At 40.3% G+C, this 18,772-nt stretch overlaps 1 protein-coding gene across 2 annotated transcripts in view; it reads left to right on the forward strand.

The window, feature by feature from the left end:
• Positions 1 to 18,772, forward strand: part of c22h10orf90 (chromosome 22 C10orf90 homolog) — a 219,333-nt gene that overhangs the window by 192,120 nt on the left and 8,441 nt on the right. For both annotated transcript variants that reach the window (XM_043712607.1, XM_043712608.1), the window contains exon 8: positions 8,476 to 8,539. In XM_043712607.1, coding sequence (XP_043568542.1) covers positions 8,476 to 8,539 — 64 coding nt within the window. The remainder of the gene's footprint in view (positions 1 to 8,475; positions 8,540 to 18,772) is intronic.

The following is an 18,772-nucleotide window of genomic DNA, read 5'->3' on the forward strand; positions in this document are numbered from 1 at the left end:
CATTCATTCAAGCATATTGGTCAGACCATTGAATATAGGAGTTAGGAGGTCATGTTGTGGCTGTACAGGATGTTGATTAGGCCACTTTTGGAATGTTGCATGCAATTCTAGTTTCCTTCCTATTGGAAGGATGTTGTGAAACTTGAAAGAATTCAGAAAAGATTTACAAGAATGTTGCCAGAGTTGGAGGATTTGAGCTATAGGGAGAGGCTGAATAGGCTGGGGCTGTTTTCCCTGGAGTGCCGGAGGCTTAGGGGTGACCTTATAGAGGTTTATAAAATCATGAGGGGCATGGATAGGATAAATAGACAAGGTCTTTTCCCTGGGGTGGAGGAGTCCAGACTAGAGGGCATAGGTTTAGGGTGAGCGCGAAAGAATATAAAACGGACCTAACGGGCAACCTTTTCATGCAGAGGGTGGTATATATATAGATGAGCTACCAGAGGAAGTGATGGAGGCTGGTAAAATTGCAACATTTAAAAGGCACCTGGATGGGTATATGAAGAGGAATGGTTTAGAAGGATATGGGCCTGGTGCTGGTAAATGGGACTAGATCAGGTTGAGATATCTGGTCGGCATGGACGAGTTGGACCAAAGGATCTGTTTCTGTGCTGTACATCTCTATTTCTCTATGACTCTATTAGTATATATTGTAAAGGACTGTGGTCATGGAATGGATCCATATGGCTCTTTAGTAGTTAGAGGTTGCCATCCTAAAAAAATGCTCCCTTGATCCCAATTCTCTGTCTTCTATTAGTAAGTCAATCCTTGATCATGCTAATATAAACCTCCCAATATCACGGCCTCTTATTTTAATAAATAAATTTACGTGTGGTACTTTATTGAATACTGTTTGGAAATCTAAATATATTTCATCTACTGATTCAAGTTTTATCTATTGATGCCTCCACAAAGAGCTGTAATAAATTTGTCAGGTAAGATTTCCCCTGCATGAAGCCATCTTGGGTCTGCTTGATTATATTGTGCTTTTGTAAATAGTCTACTATTATTATCCTTTATAGTGGACTCCAACATTTTCCCAAAGGCAGATGTTAAGCTAACTGGCCTATAGTTACCTTTTTTTAGTCCTTCTCCCTTTTTAAATATGGTTGTTACATTGGCACCTGTTCTAGGATCTAATGATTCTGGAAGATTACTGTTAGTGCATCCTCTATTTCCTTTAAAATCCTAGGATACAACCATCAGATCTCGGGGACTACTTGGATTCCCTAGTAATAGTTTTATGGTTTTAATTTCCTCCCCCACTTTAGCCCCTTTATTATTATTTTTGGGAATGTTTTAAGGATCTTCTAACATAAATACTGTTGCAAAGCATTTATTCAACTCCTCTGCCTTTTCCTGGTTTTCCATTATTAGTTTTCCAGCCTTGTTCTCTAAGGGTCCTATGTTCCCTCTCTTTATTTTTATATATTCGAAGAAACATTTATTGTGCATTTTTATATACTTGCCAGTTTGCCCTTAGTTTCTTTTCTCCTACTATATTATTTTTTCAGTCATCTTTTGTTGGCTTTCAGTACTTTTCCAATCTCTGGTTTACAACTAATCTTTGCCACATTGAATGTGTTTTTCTTTCAATTTTATACTAGCCTTACTTTCTTGGTTAACCTGGCTTTCTGCTTTATAAAATCCTTCTTCCTTACTGGGATATATCTTTGCTGTGAATTATGAATTATTTTCCTAATTTGGGCGGCACGGTGGCACAGTGGTTAGCATTGCTGCCTCACAGTGCCAGAGACCTGGGTTCAATTCCCGCCTCAGGCGACTGACTGTGTGGAGTTTGCACATTCTCCCTGTGTCTGCATGGGTTTCCTCCAGGTGTTCTGGTTTTCTCCCACAGTCTAAAAACGTGCAGGTTAGGTGAATTGACCATGCTAAATTGCCCATATTGTTAGGGGCAGGGATGAATGTAGGGGAATGGGTCTGGGTGGGTTGCGCTTCGATGGGTTGGTGTGGACTTGTTGAGCCGAAGGGCCTGTTTCCACACTGTAAGTAATCTAATCTAATTTAATTTAAAATGTTTGCCATCGTCTCTCAACCACATTTTCTGCTAATTGTTTTTCAAGTCCATTCCAGCTAACTCTGCTCTCATCCCAATATAATTACTCTTGTATAAGTTTAGCACCATTGTTCTTGATCCTAGTTCCCCGCTCCCAAACTGAATGCTAAATTCTACTATGTTATAGTCTTTGTTTCTTTGGACATCTGAGATTATTTGTTAAACTTGTTTCATTATACCTTACCAGAGCCAAAATAGTCTGATGACTAGCTGGATCCACAATATACAGCAAAATGTCCTGAATATTTTCTAATTACTCTTTCGGAAAGTTGTTGTACACAGCTAAAAATTACACATAGTATGCCACCATGATTGAGATCTCAGCTTCCATTCACAAACTGTTTGGTTACTGGTCTCACTCTGGTTTAGAATCAAACATTTGTTGCTCAAACTCAAATTTTAAAAAGGAACAGTTTCCCTACAAAAAAATAATGATGACAACAGAAGTTTGCAATGCAAAGTAACCACAGAAGATGCACTGTGTTTCACTGAATATTTCAATGACCTATACCCTGTACTTAGTTGTTCACCATATACAATGTTTAACTTGTGCAAATGTAAAATTTAGGACCACACTTCCAGACAATGTGCAGCAGCATACAAAGATTACTCATAAAGTTCAGAATGATGAATAAAATAGAACTGCTGGCATAAGCCATTTAGTGAAACTAAGAAATTGAAAGACAATCATTCTATCTTGCATAATGTGATATGTAAACTCAGAAACTGTCTAACCTCCAGCGCAGTTTTCCTCTTTGCATTCTGGATTGTCACACACCTGGGAATCTCCATAATATTATCAAACATGAAATCAAAATTATACATCTAGAAAACACATTTATACCAAGATCCCTCTTCTTAAAAAATAGTCAATGCTTCATTTAAAATAACATTCAACAGATTTTCAAGGTCTTATGTGATCGTGGCCTATGGTAAATATAAAGCAAATGCTCCTTCAGAAAGTAGCAAATATAACCCAGATATTTCAGAATTTTATTTAGGTAATGAAACAATTAATTAAAATTTTGCAATGTTAGAGAGGTAGAATGTATCATTAAAATTATGCATATTAGTTCACAATTCAGTAGTCACAAATTTAATATCAAGACAGCACAAATTAAAGTTTGGATATGGTAGCACAGTGAGTGTCCTTTCCTACTATCATAGGTTTTAATTAAAAATACAAAATTCATATCCAGATAAGAAAAAAAAAAACATTTGACATAGGATACACAATGCAGAAAGAGACCAATCAGCCTAGCCCGACCATATTGATGTTAATGCTCCACTTGAATCTCCCTCTACCTTTTCTAATCTATATTCTTATCTTTAGCCTTCCTTTTAAGTCTACATTGAACATTCACTTCACTTACTCCCTCCAACTGCAATTCCACATTCTCACTGCTCTTAAGATAAGAAGTTATTCTCAAATCCCTATTGGATTTCTTAATGATTTTAAAAACCTGCAAGTAGGCCACTCCTCAGACCTTTTTCTGAGAAAAATTAATACCATCCCATCAATCCTTTACTGATATGCATACCCATGCATTTCTGTTATCAACCTTATCTATCTTCTCTGCACCGTCTCTACACATAGTACCTCTATAATCCTTACATAATATGGCAACCAGAAGGCTTGTCTATCAAGATTCAATACAAATTTAGCATAACTGCCCTGCATTTTAATTTATTCCCCCTCAATATAAAGCTGAATGCCTGGTTTGTTTTTATTATGGATCTGGTGCAACTGCAATGTTTAATGCACATGTGTTCCAAGATCACAAATAGATTTGCACCTTTCAAGTAATACATGTCTTTCCTACACTTCCTAACAAAAAAGACTACCTCATATTTATTTCTATTAAACATCATTTGCCAATTATTTGCCCATTATACAAGTTTATGAATGACCTTCTGTAATTGTAGCAGTCCTCCTCAGTATTGATCATATCCTCAAATTGTAATCCCCAATTTAGAAATGATACTTTTGTTTCCAAAGTCCACATTATGAATGTAAATTGTTAGCAACAAATGTCCCAGCACTAATCCCTGCAAAATGTGATATCCAACTTTCCATCACTCTGAATATGACACTTTCCACCCACGTTTTGCTTTTAGCCTTGAAGCCACTTAGCAATCCTTTTTGTCACATGTCTCCTGGTTCCACATTTTCAAATCACATTCATTATTCTATTCTAGGTCAGCATAACAAATACCTTTTGAAAATCCATAGAGCAATTAACCATGAGCCAGGGAATACACTTGAAAAGAAAGATGGTGGTAAATGGAATCCACCATATATCACACACACTCCACCTTAATGTTTAAAATGAAATAATAGGATGGATTCTTCTCAATCATGAACTCAACAGAGGGCAAGATAACAATATAAATTGGTAGAGATTTCAGATGGTGAGTTATTACTGAGTTATCAACCAACCATCTTTTTCCTTCCATGCTGCTGCTAAGAGTGTTGCTAGCCAATCTGTCTCTATATGACATATCTCAATGGAGGCAGTGTCCATGTCCCTGGTAGATTTTCTCTGCCTTCATTTGTTATTGCCACATTCCAGGGTCAATACGAAAGTTGCGTTAGGGCATTGAAAGCAGGAACACTGGTCTTGATGCCCATAAATGGATAGAAACAGCCTCTTTCTCCATTCCTTTTCCACATCCAACATTTTTTTGGTGCTGGTCTGTACTGTTGGGATACCTCTATTCTTTTAACTCCTGAGTCACCTATTTTAATGCTACAGTAACAACCCAATCCAACAACACCAAAACTTTACAGCTAAGACACAGTGAGTCCCATTTTAGATACAGAAGATGCTTTGGACTCCAGCATGAATACCTGCTGAACCATGACCCAAAAAGCTGCATAAGTTGTGACTGATGAATGTGTGAATCTTAACTCATTAGAATATCACAACGGGGAGGAAATCCCAGGCCTATCAGGTCCTAGATCCTCATAGAATCAGAAAGCATACAGCGCAGAAGGAGACCATTTGTCCCAAGGTACCTGCTGTCATATTTTTATACTCTACTACTGTTTGCCTTTGTGCAGCTTTATTCCTTAGGGCTAGTGAGACACATTGGTTACAGATATCTCTATAATATAAATGATCAAATTTGTAAAATAATCAACAAGGAATTTCTCATTTAATCCTTTCTGTTTTCTCACCAGTGACAGACTGATTCACAATGGATAGTCAATCTGTCGCTGATGTAGCTAGTAAATCAGGGAAACTTCAACAATAGCACACAAACTTGAGTAACCCTGTTGATTTACTCAAGACATTCTGGCTTTGATGCCATCATTGTCACCAAGTAACATTGCCTCACAATTCATCTATTTACCTAATACAAGAATGATTCAATTGTATTTGACCCATATTTCTACTTAGAGTCACAGAGACGCACAGCATGGAAACAGACCCTTCGTCCAGCTCATCCATGCCAACAGATATCCTAAATAAATCTAGTCCCATTTGCCAGCATTTGGCCCATATCCCTCTAAACCCTTCCTATTCATTTACCCATCCAAATGCCTTTTGAATATTGTAATTGTACCAGTGTCCATCACTTCCTCTGGCAGCTCACTCCATGCATGCACAAACCTTTGGTGTGAAAAAGTTGCCCCTTGGTCCCTTTTAAACCTTTCCCCTCTCACCTTAAACCTATGCCATCTAGTTTTGGATTCCCCCACCCCAGGGGAAATACCTTGTCTATTTACCCTATCCATGCCCAACATAGTTTTATAAACCTCTATGAAGGTCACTCCTCAGCCTCTGATCCTTCAGAGAGAATAGCCCCAGTCTATTTGGCTCTAACCCTTGTAATATTTGTTGATAGATCTGCTTTGACGAAATCAACACAGACCTTTTGAGGGCAAATTTCTTTAACCAGATATTAGTGGTACTGGAAGTGTTTACTATTTTTCCAGCATGGAAACTCTCGGGCTATCTGATTCGGTATTGGGAACTTGAGTTGACTTCAGGGTTTCACCTCATCGCCCAATTTTAGAAAAGGCCCATCCCAAGCACACAACCTATCATGTCTCCCTGTGGGGCAGAGGCTAGTGTTTTACTTGTACCTATTAAAACTTTATCTACTGTAACCTCACTTGATGTACTGTTATGTTTGTACCTCTGTCTATTCCTGTCACATGCTGGAGACCTTTACACATATTGCTTCACTGCATTAATTTCTTGTCAATTTAACAATTTGAATTTCCTCTCCATTCCCACACATTATTTAATTTAACGCCAGCTCTACAACCTTAAATAATTCATCAAGATATTAATCATTTGGCAATTCAAGTGTAGTTCACTCTTTCCCTAATATTGGTGCTAGACTAGCATCATGGATTAAACCCCATTTCTCCAAATACTTAGGTTGGTGTTCAACTCTCTGATCTTATTTACCCAAAGCCATTTGCTCACGGCACAAATAGTAATCCAGAGATTATTAACTTTGTGATTCTGCTTTGTATTTCAGGCCTTAGCTATTTATACTCCCTCAATAGAGCACCTTTCTCCAATGTTGTTAGTAACCATGACAACTAGATTCTCCCCCTCCCTCCAAATTCCTCTCCAGGTCCAAAGAGATATCCTGAATAGTGGCACAGGACAAAAAACACCACTTTGGGACTGTCATTCTCAATTGCAGACAACAGCATCCATTTCTCTAGCTGTACTATCCCTTCCCACTAATATATACATTTTTGTCCAATCCCTACCTTGGTTGACCCCTGTAACACATTACTGTGGGCAGTTTATTCAGTCTTCCTGCAATCTGTACTTCCATTCCCACAGGCTGCAGGAACATTGCATCTGTTAGCAGGTACAAGGGCTGAGGTTCCTCAAATCCAACCTGCTGGACCCCATACCTGCCTCAGTTAGAGCCCACCCTCTTCTATCCCTGATCACCGATTAAATCTGAAGTACCAGCCTCTCGAAACAAAGTGACCAAGTAATTTTCTATCTCTCTGATGCATTGCATTGTCTAAGGATCAGGCTTCAGCTCATCAGCCCTGAGCCAAATAATGTTCTCCACATGCTACAGTTACAGTGTTATCTCTATTGTATTTTGGATAATTAATTAGAGTTTAAAGTATTGCTCAACAATTACAAATAGTTAGAACAAATAACTTTAGTTAAGGCATAAATTGAGGATATTACTTATATTTTCCTGGTGCTATTTTAAAGCATTACTTTGTCTAGAGAAAGAAAATACAATACCAGTAAATCAGAGAAGTGACAAGACTATCAGTCCAGAGACTCTTGCAATGCTCTGGGGAACCCAAGTTCAAATCCTGCCACAGTAGTTGATCAACTTTGGATTGAACAAACATCTGGAATTACGAGTTTAATGATGACCATGAAACAATTGTTAGAATCAGATGTGGTTCACTAATGTCCTTTAGGGAAGGAAACTGACTCCAGATCCACAACAATGTGGTTTAACTGTTCCTTGGGCAATTAAGGATGAGTAATAAATGCTGGCCTAGTCAGTGACACCCACATCCCACGAAGGAATTTGAAACAAAATTGCCTGCCTACTCAGTTATCAATGCCTTGTGTTTTGTTGCTTCTCACTTCCTCCCTCAGGATATTCCTTGTCACATAAGAAGCCAGAAGAGTATATCTTCCCTCATTGTGTTGAATCCTGTCAATCATAGAATCCCAAGTTAAGTACTCTGTCAAAGTTGCACTCCATCAATCTGGCCTCTGTGCTATTTACTTCATGTGTTAGCAAAACTCATCTATATATTTATATTAAGAGGTCAGCTCTTACTTGTTCTAAGTAATCATACTAATTAACTGTACAGCTGCCTTTAACAAGCAATTATATACCAATGACTTACATTGTGAAAGAAGCTACAAGTTAAGGTTGAGTAAGGTTGCAAAACTTGTCTAGATTTTGGAAAGTGATCAACCCTCAAACCATTTTGAATTCTCTCACTCACCAAGTTCACAATTAAGGTTCCCTGCAGTAGCTGTACTCTGTTGGACTGGCTAGTCCAACAATTTACTTTCCATAGCTATATCTTGCTGCTTCTTCCCAGACATATTTTGTTTCATAATGGCTTTGTGTTGTGCCTTGGAATGTTTTATGATGTTAAAAGGTGCTATATAAAGATAAATTGTTATATTAAAGGTGCTATAAAAGTAGAAGTTGTTGTTGAGTGACACAGATCCTTGTACCTTCAATCACTTGTCATTTGCCTATTGAATTGATTGGTGCAGGATCGAAGGACCAAATTGCCTGTACCTGGTCCTATTTTCTATGTTTCTATCTTTCTATTTCCCTTGCAGATTGAAAATATACTGCTCCATTTTTCAAATTGTTATGTACTTTATTTTCTCATGCATATATCTCTTTATTAACCTTTTTAGATAATCTATTTAAACCAAAGGAGAGAATGATTCCAGAGAAGGAAATGCAGATGAGATCCAAAAGGTAATGAGAGATCATTTTTGAAGAGTTTTTAGTTATTGAAAATTTACCTTGAACATAAAATCCTTGTTGAAGTTAGCCACTGGTTAACCCTTTAGAGCGTCTGCTGTTGACAAAGGCTTTTGTGAACATTTGACATGGGGTAGAAGGAAACCATTTGACCCCTTGAATGGGGTTGCTCTACTATTTATTAAGCTCATGACTTATTTGTTTATGTTTCAACAGGAGTATGGATTAGTGAACTGAGAACTCAACACAATGTATTTGCACAGTTCTCACTTTGTTGTCACTTATTTTAATGTTTGAAATGCCTAATTTCCCCACTAAATGAATTGCTGTAAAATAAAAAGCACAATGACTCAGGTTGGACTTCTGCTCCCAGTCTCTAATCCACAGTACCATCAAGCAAATTTGTCTGCAGAGAGTAAACTACAAAAATCCATTGCAAAAGTTCTTTGGCTTGCTAAAGAAAATCAAACATAAGAAATGGTCAGTAGGACTGGTTTTACCACCTCAATGAATGTGTTTTCAGTAGGCTGAAGGTGTACATTATGATGGCTTGGTAGCCCACTAAGTAATCCCCTGTTGACATCTGCCTTATAGTATAAGGTGGTGAGTCAGGCACTCACTTGTCCTAAGACATCTTAATTTGCCCTGTTCATCATTATAGTGAAGACAGTAGAAGACAAGAATAGGAGTGAGAAGGTTATGTTTTCTCATTAAAGATGTCAAAGGGATGGGAAAGAAGTGGATGTATAACCTATTTGGGGGCAATCTGTGTGCGTAGAGGGTATCCCACTCCCACCATTGTACCCTACCTTCATGCCTCTTGGCCTGGTTTCTAAAACTCCTGTTGTCACTGGCTGCCTATTCTCTCCCCACTAAAAGGCGCAGGTCTTACCTTGGTCTGGTTATCACCGATATTACTTAGGGGACTGCTTGCAAAGGACAGAAAGTCCATGCTCTGTATAATGTTAAGGCCAATGCAGGACAGCATTTTCAAACGTCAGTCACCTTTTCTAACAGGTGGGCAAACAATAAGCTTACCTCCCATAAAATTCGCCCAAATCTATCCAAATTTAAATAACCAAATTGAGCACATGTGTACCTTTACATTCTGCAGTGTGTGCAGAGATGTGATATTATTCATTCAAATAAATTTTAGAAAACCAGAATCTAATTAAACCCATGCATAACAATGACTGCACATTTCTAATTTTGTTGGAAAACTGATAATTTTTTTTATTTTAATGTGAATACTTTTTAAAATTATGATTATACTTAACTATCAACAGTAACACTATTATATTTTGTTCATTTTAATATTACTCATCCATTTACCTTTCTGTAAGGAATGCAAATAGTTTTTATTTGCAAACATTTGGATTCTTGGTTTGATATTCATGCCCAAAATATACTCAGGCAAAAGGGGGACAAAATAGGTGGAATGTTTTTGTGTAGGGGTGATTCCCTCACCCTAACAATGTGAACATCCAAAATGAGCTTGCCCCTAACCTGACCTGAAATTATCTGTCCTTGTTTGTTCACCTCAATCACCAAGTCAATGCATCCCAGTTATGGGCCTTGCCCTCACCTTAGTCCCCAGATACAGCTTGGACTGAGAAAAGGCAATTAACACTGTATTTCCAGCTTTTGTGTTACCATATGAATCAGAAAACATCCACCTTACAGTTGTTAGATAAACAATGGGACGTGTCTTTTTCGGCCCTCTAACCTTCTTGCTTTCTTTTGTTATACATTACAATCTGAGCTATGTTCGGTGTTGTTTGCAATGATTCTTCTGAAAAATGAAGAGGTCTCTTTAATTTGATGTGAATTAAGTGGTAGAATACTCCACACCAGGTATTCTTTTTCCACCTTTGGAGGAATTTTAGGGTGAGATTGGACCTAGGAAAGGCTGTTGGAGTTCCAAGGAAGAAAAGGGACATTGGCAGAAAAAGAATTATTTGAATGACAGAAAACAGACAGTATTGGTGAACAGATGTTTTCAAACCAGAGAAAGGCATTGATACAAGGATTTGGTGTTTCTTGATGACTTAGACTTGTGTGTGCAGAGCACAATTTCAAAGTTTGCAGATGGCATTGAATATGCAAATACTGTGAACTATGAGAAGGTGGTAATGGACATCGAGACAGCTGAGATGGATTGATAGAATGTATGGAAACATGTCAGATGAAATTTAATGCAAGAAAGGGGCATAGGTACTCATTTTGATGGGAAGAATGAAGAGAGTCAAAACAAATTTACAAGGTGAAATTCTAAACTTCAGAGGATATGTGCACAACTTGCTAAAGATGGCAGGGTGGGTTATGAAGGTAGCCTAGGCACCTGCCTATCAAAAGTGGTTTAAAAAGTACATGAAATCCAGTGCCTCATAAACAGAGACATAGGGCTAATCAGCTAAATGTTAATTTTGGAAAGTTTCATGGAGGGTTTCCCTCCTCAAGGCCTGTTGAGTTTTCTCATGTTATGTTCTTAAACTCACCTCATTACCTATGCACCATGCCCGTATGGTGATCCACTAGTCATATTCCCCACTCATTGTAGGTGGCAGTATGTGCCATTGATGGGCCATCTTGGGATCCCTGATTGCTGGCACCATATTTAAAAGGCCTTTATTCACCCAGTCAAGCACTAGCAACCCTGTGCTAGTTCATGTTATTTGCCCTGGACATGGCAAACAAAATACTGGCGCCCCACTTTTCTGACAGGAATCCAGAGGTCCTAACGGACAAGGTAGTGTAGGGGAAGGCTATCCTGTTTCCCCAGAACTGACAGAGGACACCCTGACATCAGAGCCTACCATCTGCTCTAAGGTTGCCATCTAGGTCATGTTGGTGTCCATGGACTGGAGAAATGCTCAGCAATGCTGCAAGGAGGTCAATGACCTTCTCTGCTTGGTGAGGGTAATTGATGTCATCTTCTCTCCATTACCAAAACACATGGTCCATCACTTCCATTGCATGCAACATCCTCCCTTGCTGATTCTCATCCACCCCAAAATCCCCCTACTATCTCTGCATGCCTCCTGCTCTGTGTACACAATCATCCAGGCACCTCATCACCATTCTCCATGATGATGTTACCTAGTACGGTGATGAACGTCTTATAACAAACCTCCCAGCTCAGTGAGCAAACTTACATCCAGAATCCAAAGAACCCTCAAATGATACATTGGTAAAGCTGCCTCCTGCACACTCCACCAACTCAGATACAGACACTTTTAGCAAGATCAAGGTTGGGAGCACTTGCTGATGAGCACATCACTGCCACATCGCTGTAGCTGTTTGAGGAAGAGACACTCCAGGTCATTGACACTTGAAAGACAGTGGGAGGCCAGGTAGGAGATGACCCCATATTATCATCCATATACCAATGTAAAAATGCACATGCCGATACAGGGGCAGCAAGCAGGTACGTCAGAGGGAAATTGACACAAAATTTGCAGTGCTGCGCCAACACTACTGCCTTAGGCATTTTAAAAATTCATTCATCAGAATGCAGAAGTTGCTGGCTACAGTAGCATTTATTGCCCATCCCTAATCACCCAGATGTCAATTAAGAGTCATCTACATTGTCATGGGACCGGAGTCATATGTAGGTTGGATCCAGTAAGGATGATAGAGTTTCTTCCCTAAAGGACATTAGGTTTACCAACAGTCGACTGTGGTCATTTAATAAAGGTTGCTATTAGGCGAGCTCTTCGTTTCAGATTTTTTACTGAATTCAAAATTCAGTATCTGCCATGGTAAGATTTGAACCCCTGTCTGAATTCAAAGAACATTTACCTGGTGTTCTGGATTGTTAGCCCAGTGACATAGCCTTTCCTCCATGACCTCCCCAGCATGTGAGCATCTGGCTTTCATCAGTTTGGAGTTGCCATAGAGATTGGCAGGTCCAGCAGGCTCAGAGTCAGCTGGATATGTGCACAGATCGGCACTCCATCGTTCCATCCATTGGTGCTAAGCACAAGCAGCAGGACAACAGGGGGATGTATGACTTTGACCTCACTCCAGGTAGCTCTTCCTCACAAGGAGACAGTGCAGCATCAGTAGGCAGTCAGCTGGAGGAGGAAACATAGCCATACCCCCCCACACCCTACAAAAAGGTGGCACAGTGGCTCAGTGGTTAGCACTGCTGCCTCACAGCAGCAGGGACCCATGTTCGATTCCAGCCTCTGTTGACTGTCTGTGTGGAGTTTGCACATTCTCCCCGTGTCTGCATTGGTTTCCTCCGGGTGCTCCGGTTTCCTTCCACAGTCCAAAGATGTGCAGAATTGGCCATGCTAAATTGCCCATAGTGTTAGGTGCATTAGTCAGAGGGAAATTGGTCTTCAGAGGGTTGGTGTGGACTTGTTGGGCCGAAGGGTGTGTTTCCACACTGTAGGGAATGTAATCTAATCTAAAAAGAAAATCTCCAGAGGTGACCAGGCATTCCACCTCAACCTGTCTGCCACCCTCGACCCAATGGGCAACAAGCTGATGACAGTACCCCTATGGCTGGGCAATCTAAATCACAATAACCCCACTAGGGTTACTCAACTGAAACACTAAGGTGAACAGGCTCCACTGCTGGCCAGGCTACCTCCACCTCAGTTACAGAGCCTGGAACTGCACTGATACAGAGCACAGGGGAGAGAAGGAAAGCCTTCCCAACAGCACAAAGACAGTCTGGGTGACACCTTACTGGGAATATGTTCTCACATGTGTTAACTTTTGTTCACTTTTATCATCATGAGTTCAGTGAGCAAATGTCTTTCTGGCACAACTACGAGATTAAAGAAACAGACCCTAGCTATCCTTAGGGCTTCTTGATGGTTTATGATCCAAAATGTGAAGTGATCAGCACCTGCACCATATGGTCTTTAGGACTTTAGAAGGCGATTGTTACTTTGATACCTAGATCATAATACATTGTGCATCAGAGCCATTAATGGCACTGACTCGCTATGCTGCATATTATGGTAAAAGTGCTTGGGGCCAGGTTTGGTAGTCCATCGAGGTTCATGTAGCATGTACAACTCACAGGCATCTTTCACTTGTACTGTGTGGGTGTTGATGTAATGCCCATTAAAGGAGCCTCAAAAGTTAAGTTTCCTTCCTAACTCTGGGAGTGGGCACAGCTGTTTTCATTTCCATTTGCACGTGTCATTTACAGCACAATGGAAGGAAACAGTGACTGTGCTTGATATGTTGAGTCTCAGGCTCAGCATCTTACCCTTGGTGTAAATGTACACATTTTCTTCCTGGGTAGTCTTCCCCATCAATTTTGTTGACTTTGAACTTCACCAATTCCCACCCAACCCATCCACCTAAAGCTTTATGTTCCCTCTTTACTCTCTCAGCCCCAGGCATATTGAGTCAATATGTCTGATAAAATAGTGCACTATCCCCCATCAAAATCAGGGTCATGGTGACTGTCAATAATCCCCACCCCCCACCCCACCACCTCCTACCCTTCCAAGTTCTATTGTCTCTCCCCATGATCGAGAGTTACCACCCCTTCACTCTCATAATCTTCTGTATATCCCAGCAGCATCCAATCCCACAATTGTATTCCCAAATTTCCCTCCTATAGCAATAGCCTGTGATAAATCCCTCTTGACTTTAATTGAGCAGATCCCTAGGACTGACAAGAGCCTGTTTCCTTGGTAGGTTTGGATGACTAACTAAATCCCAACTAATCTCTGCAACTGCCTAATTGATCTTCCTGTGATTCCTGGACTGGTTGGACTGGACCCGAACTGTGACCAACTCCCTGCACTGCAGAAGTACTGACCACCTAATCCTGACTACCCCAAGTAACTAACTGGCTGTGCCCAAACATGCTGGACAGAGCGCCTGACGTTGGTGGTGGGCAACTTGTTGGAGGAAATTCTGTGGGGCAGGATGTATGTATATTTGGAAAGGCAAGGACTGATTAGGGATAATCATCATGGCTTTATGTGTGGGAAATCATGTCTCACAAACTTGATTGAGTTTTTTGAAGAAGTAACAAAGAGGATTGATGAGGGCAGAGCAGTAGATGTGATCTTTATGGACTTCAGTAAGATGTTCAACAAGGTTCTCCATGGGAGACTGGTTAGCAAGGTTAGATCTCATGGAACACAGGGAGAACTCACCATTTGGATACAGAACTGGCTCAAAGGTAAAAGACAGAGGATGGTGGTGGATGGTTGTTTTTCAGACTGGAGGCCTGTGACTAGTGGAGTGCCACAAGGATCGGTGCTGGATCCACTACTTTTCGTCATTTATATAAATGATTTGGATGTGAGCATAAGAGGTATAATTAGTAAGCTTGCTGATGGCACCAAAATTGGAGGTGTAGTGGACAGCGAAGGAGGTTACATCAGATAACAATGGGATCTTGATCAGATGGGCCAATGGGCTGAGAAGTGGCAGATGGAGTTTAATTCAGATAAATACGAGGTGCTGCATTTTGGGAAAGAAAATCTTAGCAGGACTTATGCACTTAATGGTAAGGTCCTAGGGAGTGTTGCTGAACAAAGAGACTTTGGAGTGCAGGTTCATAGCTCCTTGAAAGTGGAGTAGCAGGTAGATAGGATAGTGAAGAAGGCGTTTGGTCTGCTTTCCTTTATTGGTCAGAGTATTGAGTACAGAAGTTGGGAGGTCATGTTGCAGTTGCACAGGACATTGGTTAGGCCACTGTTGGAATATTGTGTGCAAGCCTGGTCTCCTTCCTATCAGAAAAATGTTGTGGAACTTGAAAGGGTTCAGAAAAGATTTGCAAGGATGTTGCCAGGGTTGGAGGATTTGAGCTTTGGGAGAGGTTGAATAGGCTAGGGCTGTTTTCCCTGGAGCGCTGGAGGCTGAGGGGTGACCTTACAGAGGTTTATAAAATCATGAGGGGCATGGGTAGGATAAATAGACAAGGTCTTTTCCCTGGGGTGGGGGAGTCCAGAACTAGTGGCCATAGGTTTAGGGTGAAAGGAGAAAGATATAAAGGAGACCTAAGGGGAAACTGTTTCATGCAGAGGGTGGTATGTGTATGGAATGAGCTGCCAGAGGAAGTGGTGGAGACTAGTACAACTGTAACATTTAAAAGGCATCTGGATGGGTATATGAATAGGAAGGGTTTGAAGGGATATGGGCCAGGTGCTGGCAGTTGGGATTAGATTGGGTTGGGATATCTGGTTGGCCTGGATGAGTTGAATGAATTTCCATGCTGTGCATCTCTATGATGCTACGATCCATGAGTGAAGGATGTCTCCCTTGACTTGACTGAGGACTGGTCCCTTTAGACTTTGACACAGGGTCATTTGGTTGATATATATGCAATGGGTTTGTCACAATGGTGCAAACATGTGATTGACGGAGTATGGTAATGTACAGTAATATGTCTACTCCCTTAACTCATCACTGCTGACAGTCACGACAAGCTGCCTGGCTTTTTGCTTGTGTTAAACAGCAAGATAACACTGAAGTACTGTAGAGGTATTTAAGCCCTGGTTGAGACGACAAAGCACAAAGAGGCAGGGAAAGGCAGGGAATTGTTGTGAACATTCAAACGTGCAAATTGAGCACAAGAGGAAGTGAGGAGTACTGAGATGCTCTCTGTCCAATCCATTTGATGGGTACTTGTCCCTGCACACAAGGTGTCCTGGCAGCAACATTCCAATAAAGGGTTCTGACACACAACAAACTGCAGCATTGAAGTGCAGAACCATCTTGTAAGTGGATTGGAGACTTGTCCTGATGATGCACTGAGGGCAGCTGCTGTTGAATGCCAACATTTGTGGACCGGTTTGCATAAGGTCATTGCCCATTGTGTATACCCGAAGATGTTGCTGCCTGTTGCACAAAATGGAGTTCTGGAGGAGAAAGTGATGAGCTGGAATCTTGAGGCAACCAATTCTCGTGTGACAATTGTCACTGTCTAGCTTCTATCTAGCGAGTGGCAGATTGGGAAAATGCAGTTCATGTGATAAGATTAGATAATGACAAGGTGTATGCAAAAGGCCACTCGCTGCTCATTAGCAAGAATATTGTCATGCTGTTTAACACTTGGCTGGAAAATGGAGCTAGCCATCTCATACCATTTTCCAAGCTTTCCTGCTAACAGTGACATTGTTTAGTCCCTGTGAAGATTAGATCCTTAGACTACAAATGCAAGGAAGTTGAGGGACCGTTATAAAATACTGATTTCCCCTTATCTATCATATCCAATTCTGGGCATCACAATTAATGAGTCGAGAGAGTGGTACTGGAAAAGCACAGCAGGTCAGGCAGTATCTGAGGAGCAGAAGAATCAACGTTTCAGGCAAAAGGCCTTCATCAGGAATTCCTGACCTGCTGTACTTTTCCAGCACCAAACTCAACTCTAATCTCTAGTATCTCCAGTCCTCACTTTCGCCATTACAATTTATGATGTGAAGGCTTTAGGAGAGGGTGCAAAAAGAATTATATGAATGGTTCTGTGAATAAGTGATTTCAGTTATATGCATCGAATGGAGAAGCTGGGTTTGTTTTCATACAGAAGAGAGTGTTAAGAGTAGACTTGACAAAGGTATTCAAAATCATGAGAGATCGAGACAGAGTGGACAGATAAAAGCTGTTCCTGATGCTGGCAGAGTCAAGATAATGTGGATGTAAACAGAACCAAAGGCAACATGAGAAAAAACATTTTATATAATGTATAGGATTAGTTTGGATAGGATTGCGCTGCTTGAAAGGATGGTGGAGGCAGATTCAATCAGGGCTTTCAAAAAGAAGTTGGATGAGGCCCAAAAGGAAAAATAAACAAGAAAAGCTGAGAAAAAGAGTGAGAAATGGGATTGACAGAATTATTGTTGTAAAGGGCTGGCATGAAGTCTTCTTTTGTGCATAACCATTGTATGATTCAAAGAGTAGAAACTTATCACATGGATGTTTGTATTTCTTTTATACTGAAAATGGGAATTGAGTATTTTCTGGGTGCATGACAAAAGAAAAGCTTCCTTGGAATGTTAAAAAGGCTTAGACTTATTTTAATAACTTCAGTCATCTGTAATGCTGCTCTCTGCAGGAGTGGAATTCTATCATCCTCTTAGCAGGCTGAAGAAAAAAGTTAACTGCTCCTGCATTTTGTACAGTTCAATACCACACAGACCAGTGAACTGAATAAGCAAAGGTTATTCTGTGTTGAAGTTCATTCTTGACAATATCAGAGACGTCTGTCTGGACTCTTTTGTTTTTGTTCTATTTCTATGATGACATAAGTCCACTAGACTTGTTTAACGGTGGTGAAACTGAATACAGTAAGGATGAAATCTAGTGCAGCCAGAGGAAAGACAATTGTATTTAACCTAATTGACACTGAAGAAGTAATGAGGCATCATTGTGTTAATATTGTTTTACATGTTAAACATTTTTCAGTTTAATATTTAATACCATCATATAAAGAAGGTAAATTATATATGCAAATTATACAATATAGGCAAAGCATTTTGACTTTCCAATATTCCTATATATTGAAAATTTTATATTGTACATATTTTGAAAACTATGTAGCATTTCCAGCTTAGTGACTATTATACTTAATAGGTAAGGAGACATCACTGAAGAACAATATATAGATGTTAAAATACAGGCAAAGTACTGCAGATGCTGGAAATCTGAAATAAACACAGAATGTTGGAGAAATGTTGCAGGTCTGGCAGTATCAGTGGAGAGTGAGCATTCTGAGTATTACCCCTCTTCAGAACTGTAATATTTTACAGACCGTTGGTCCATTGGACCAAAGTTGTGGTATTGATTTTTATACTGAATTAGAGCTATCAGCACTGTTAGGACTCATGGGGATCAGTTTGTTGTAACACTTTCCTTTGGCAAGACCCAGTAAAGCTCTAAAATTGATTCCTCTAAGGAGTTCCTTTTGTTTCATCATGCACTGTATTACATGAATATATGTTGTTGTGGTTCTCTTCGCCGAGCTGGAAGTTTTTGTTGCAAACGTTTCGTCCCCTGGCTAGGCGACATCATCAGTGCTTGGGAGCCTCCTGCGAAGCGCTTCTTTGATGTTTCCTCCGGTGTTTATAGTGGTCTGTCCCTGCCGCTTCCGGTTGTCAGTTTCAGCTGTCCGCTGTAGTGGTTGGTATATTGGGTCCAGGTCGATGTGTTTGTTGATGGAGTTTGTGGATGAATGCCATGCCTCTAGGAATTCCCTGGCTGTTCTCTGTCTGGCTTGCCCTATGATAGTAGTGTTGTCCCAGTCGA

This window comes from Chiloscyllium plagiosum, chromosome 22 (assembly GCF_004010195.1).
Source record: "Chiloscyllium plagiosum isolate BGI_BamShark_2017 chromosome 22, ASM401019v2, whole genome shotgun sequence".
Lineage (NCBI taxonomy): Eukaryota > Metazoa > Chordata > Chondrichthyes > Orectolobiformes > Hemiscylliidae > Chiloscyllium > Chiloscyllium plagiosum.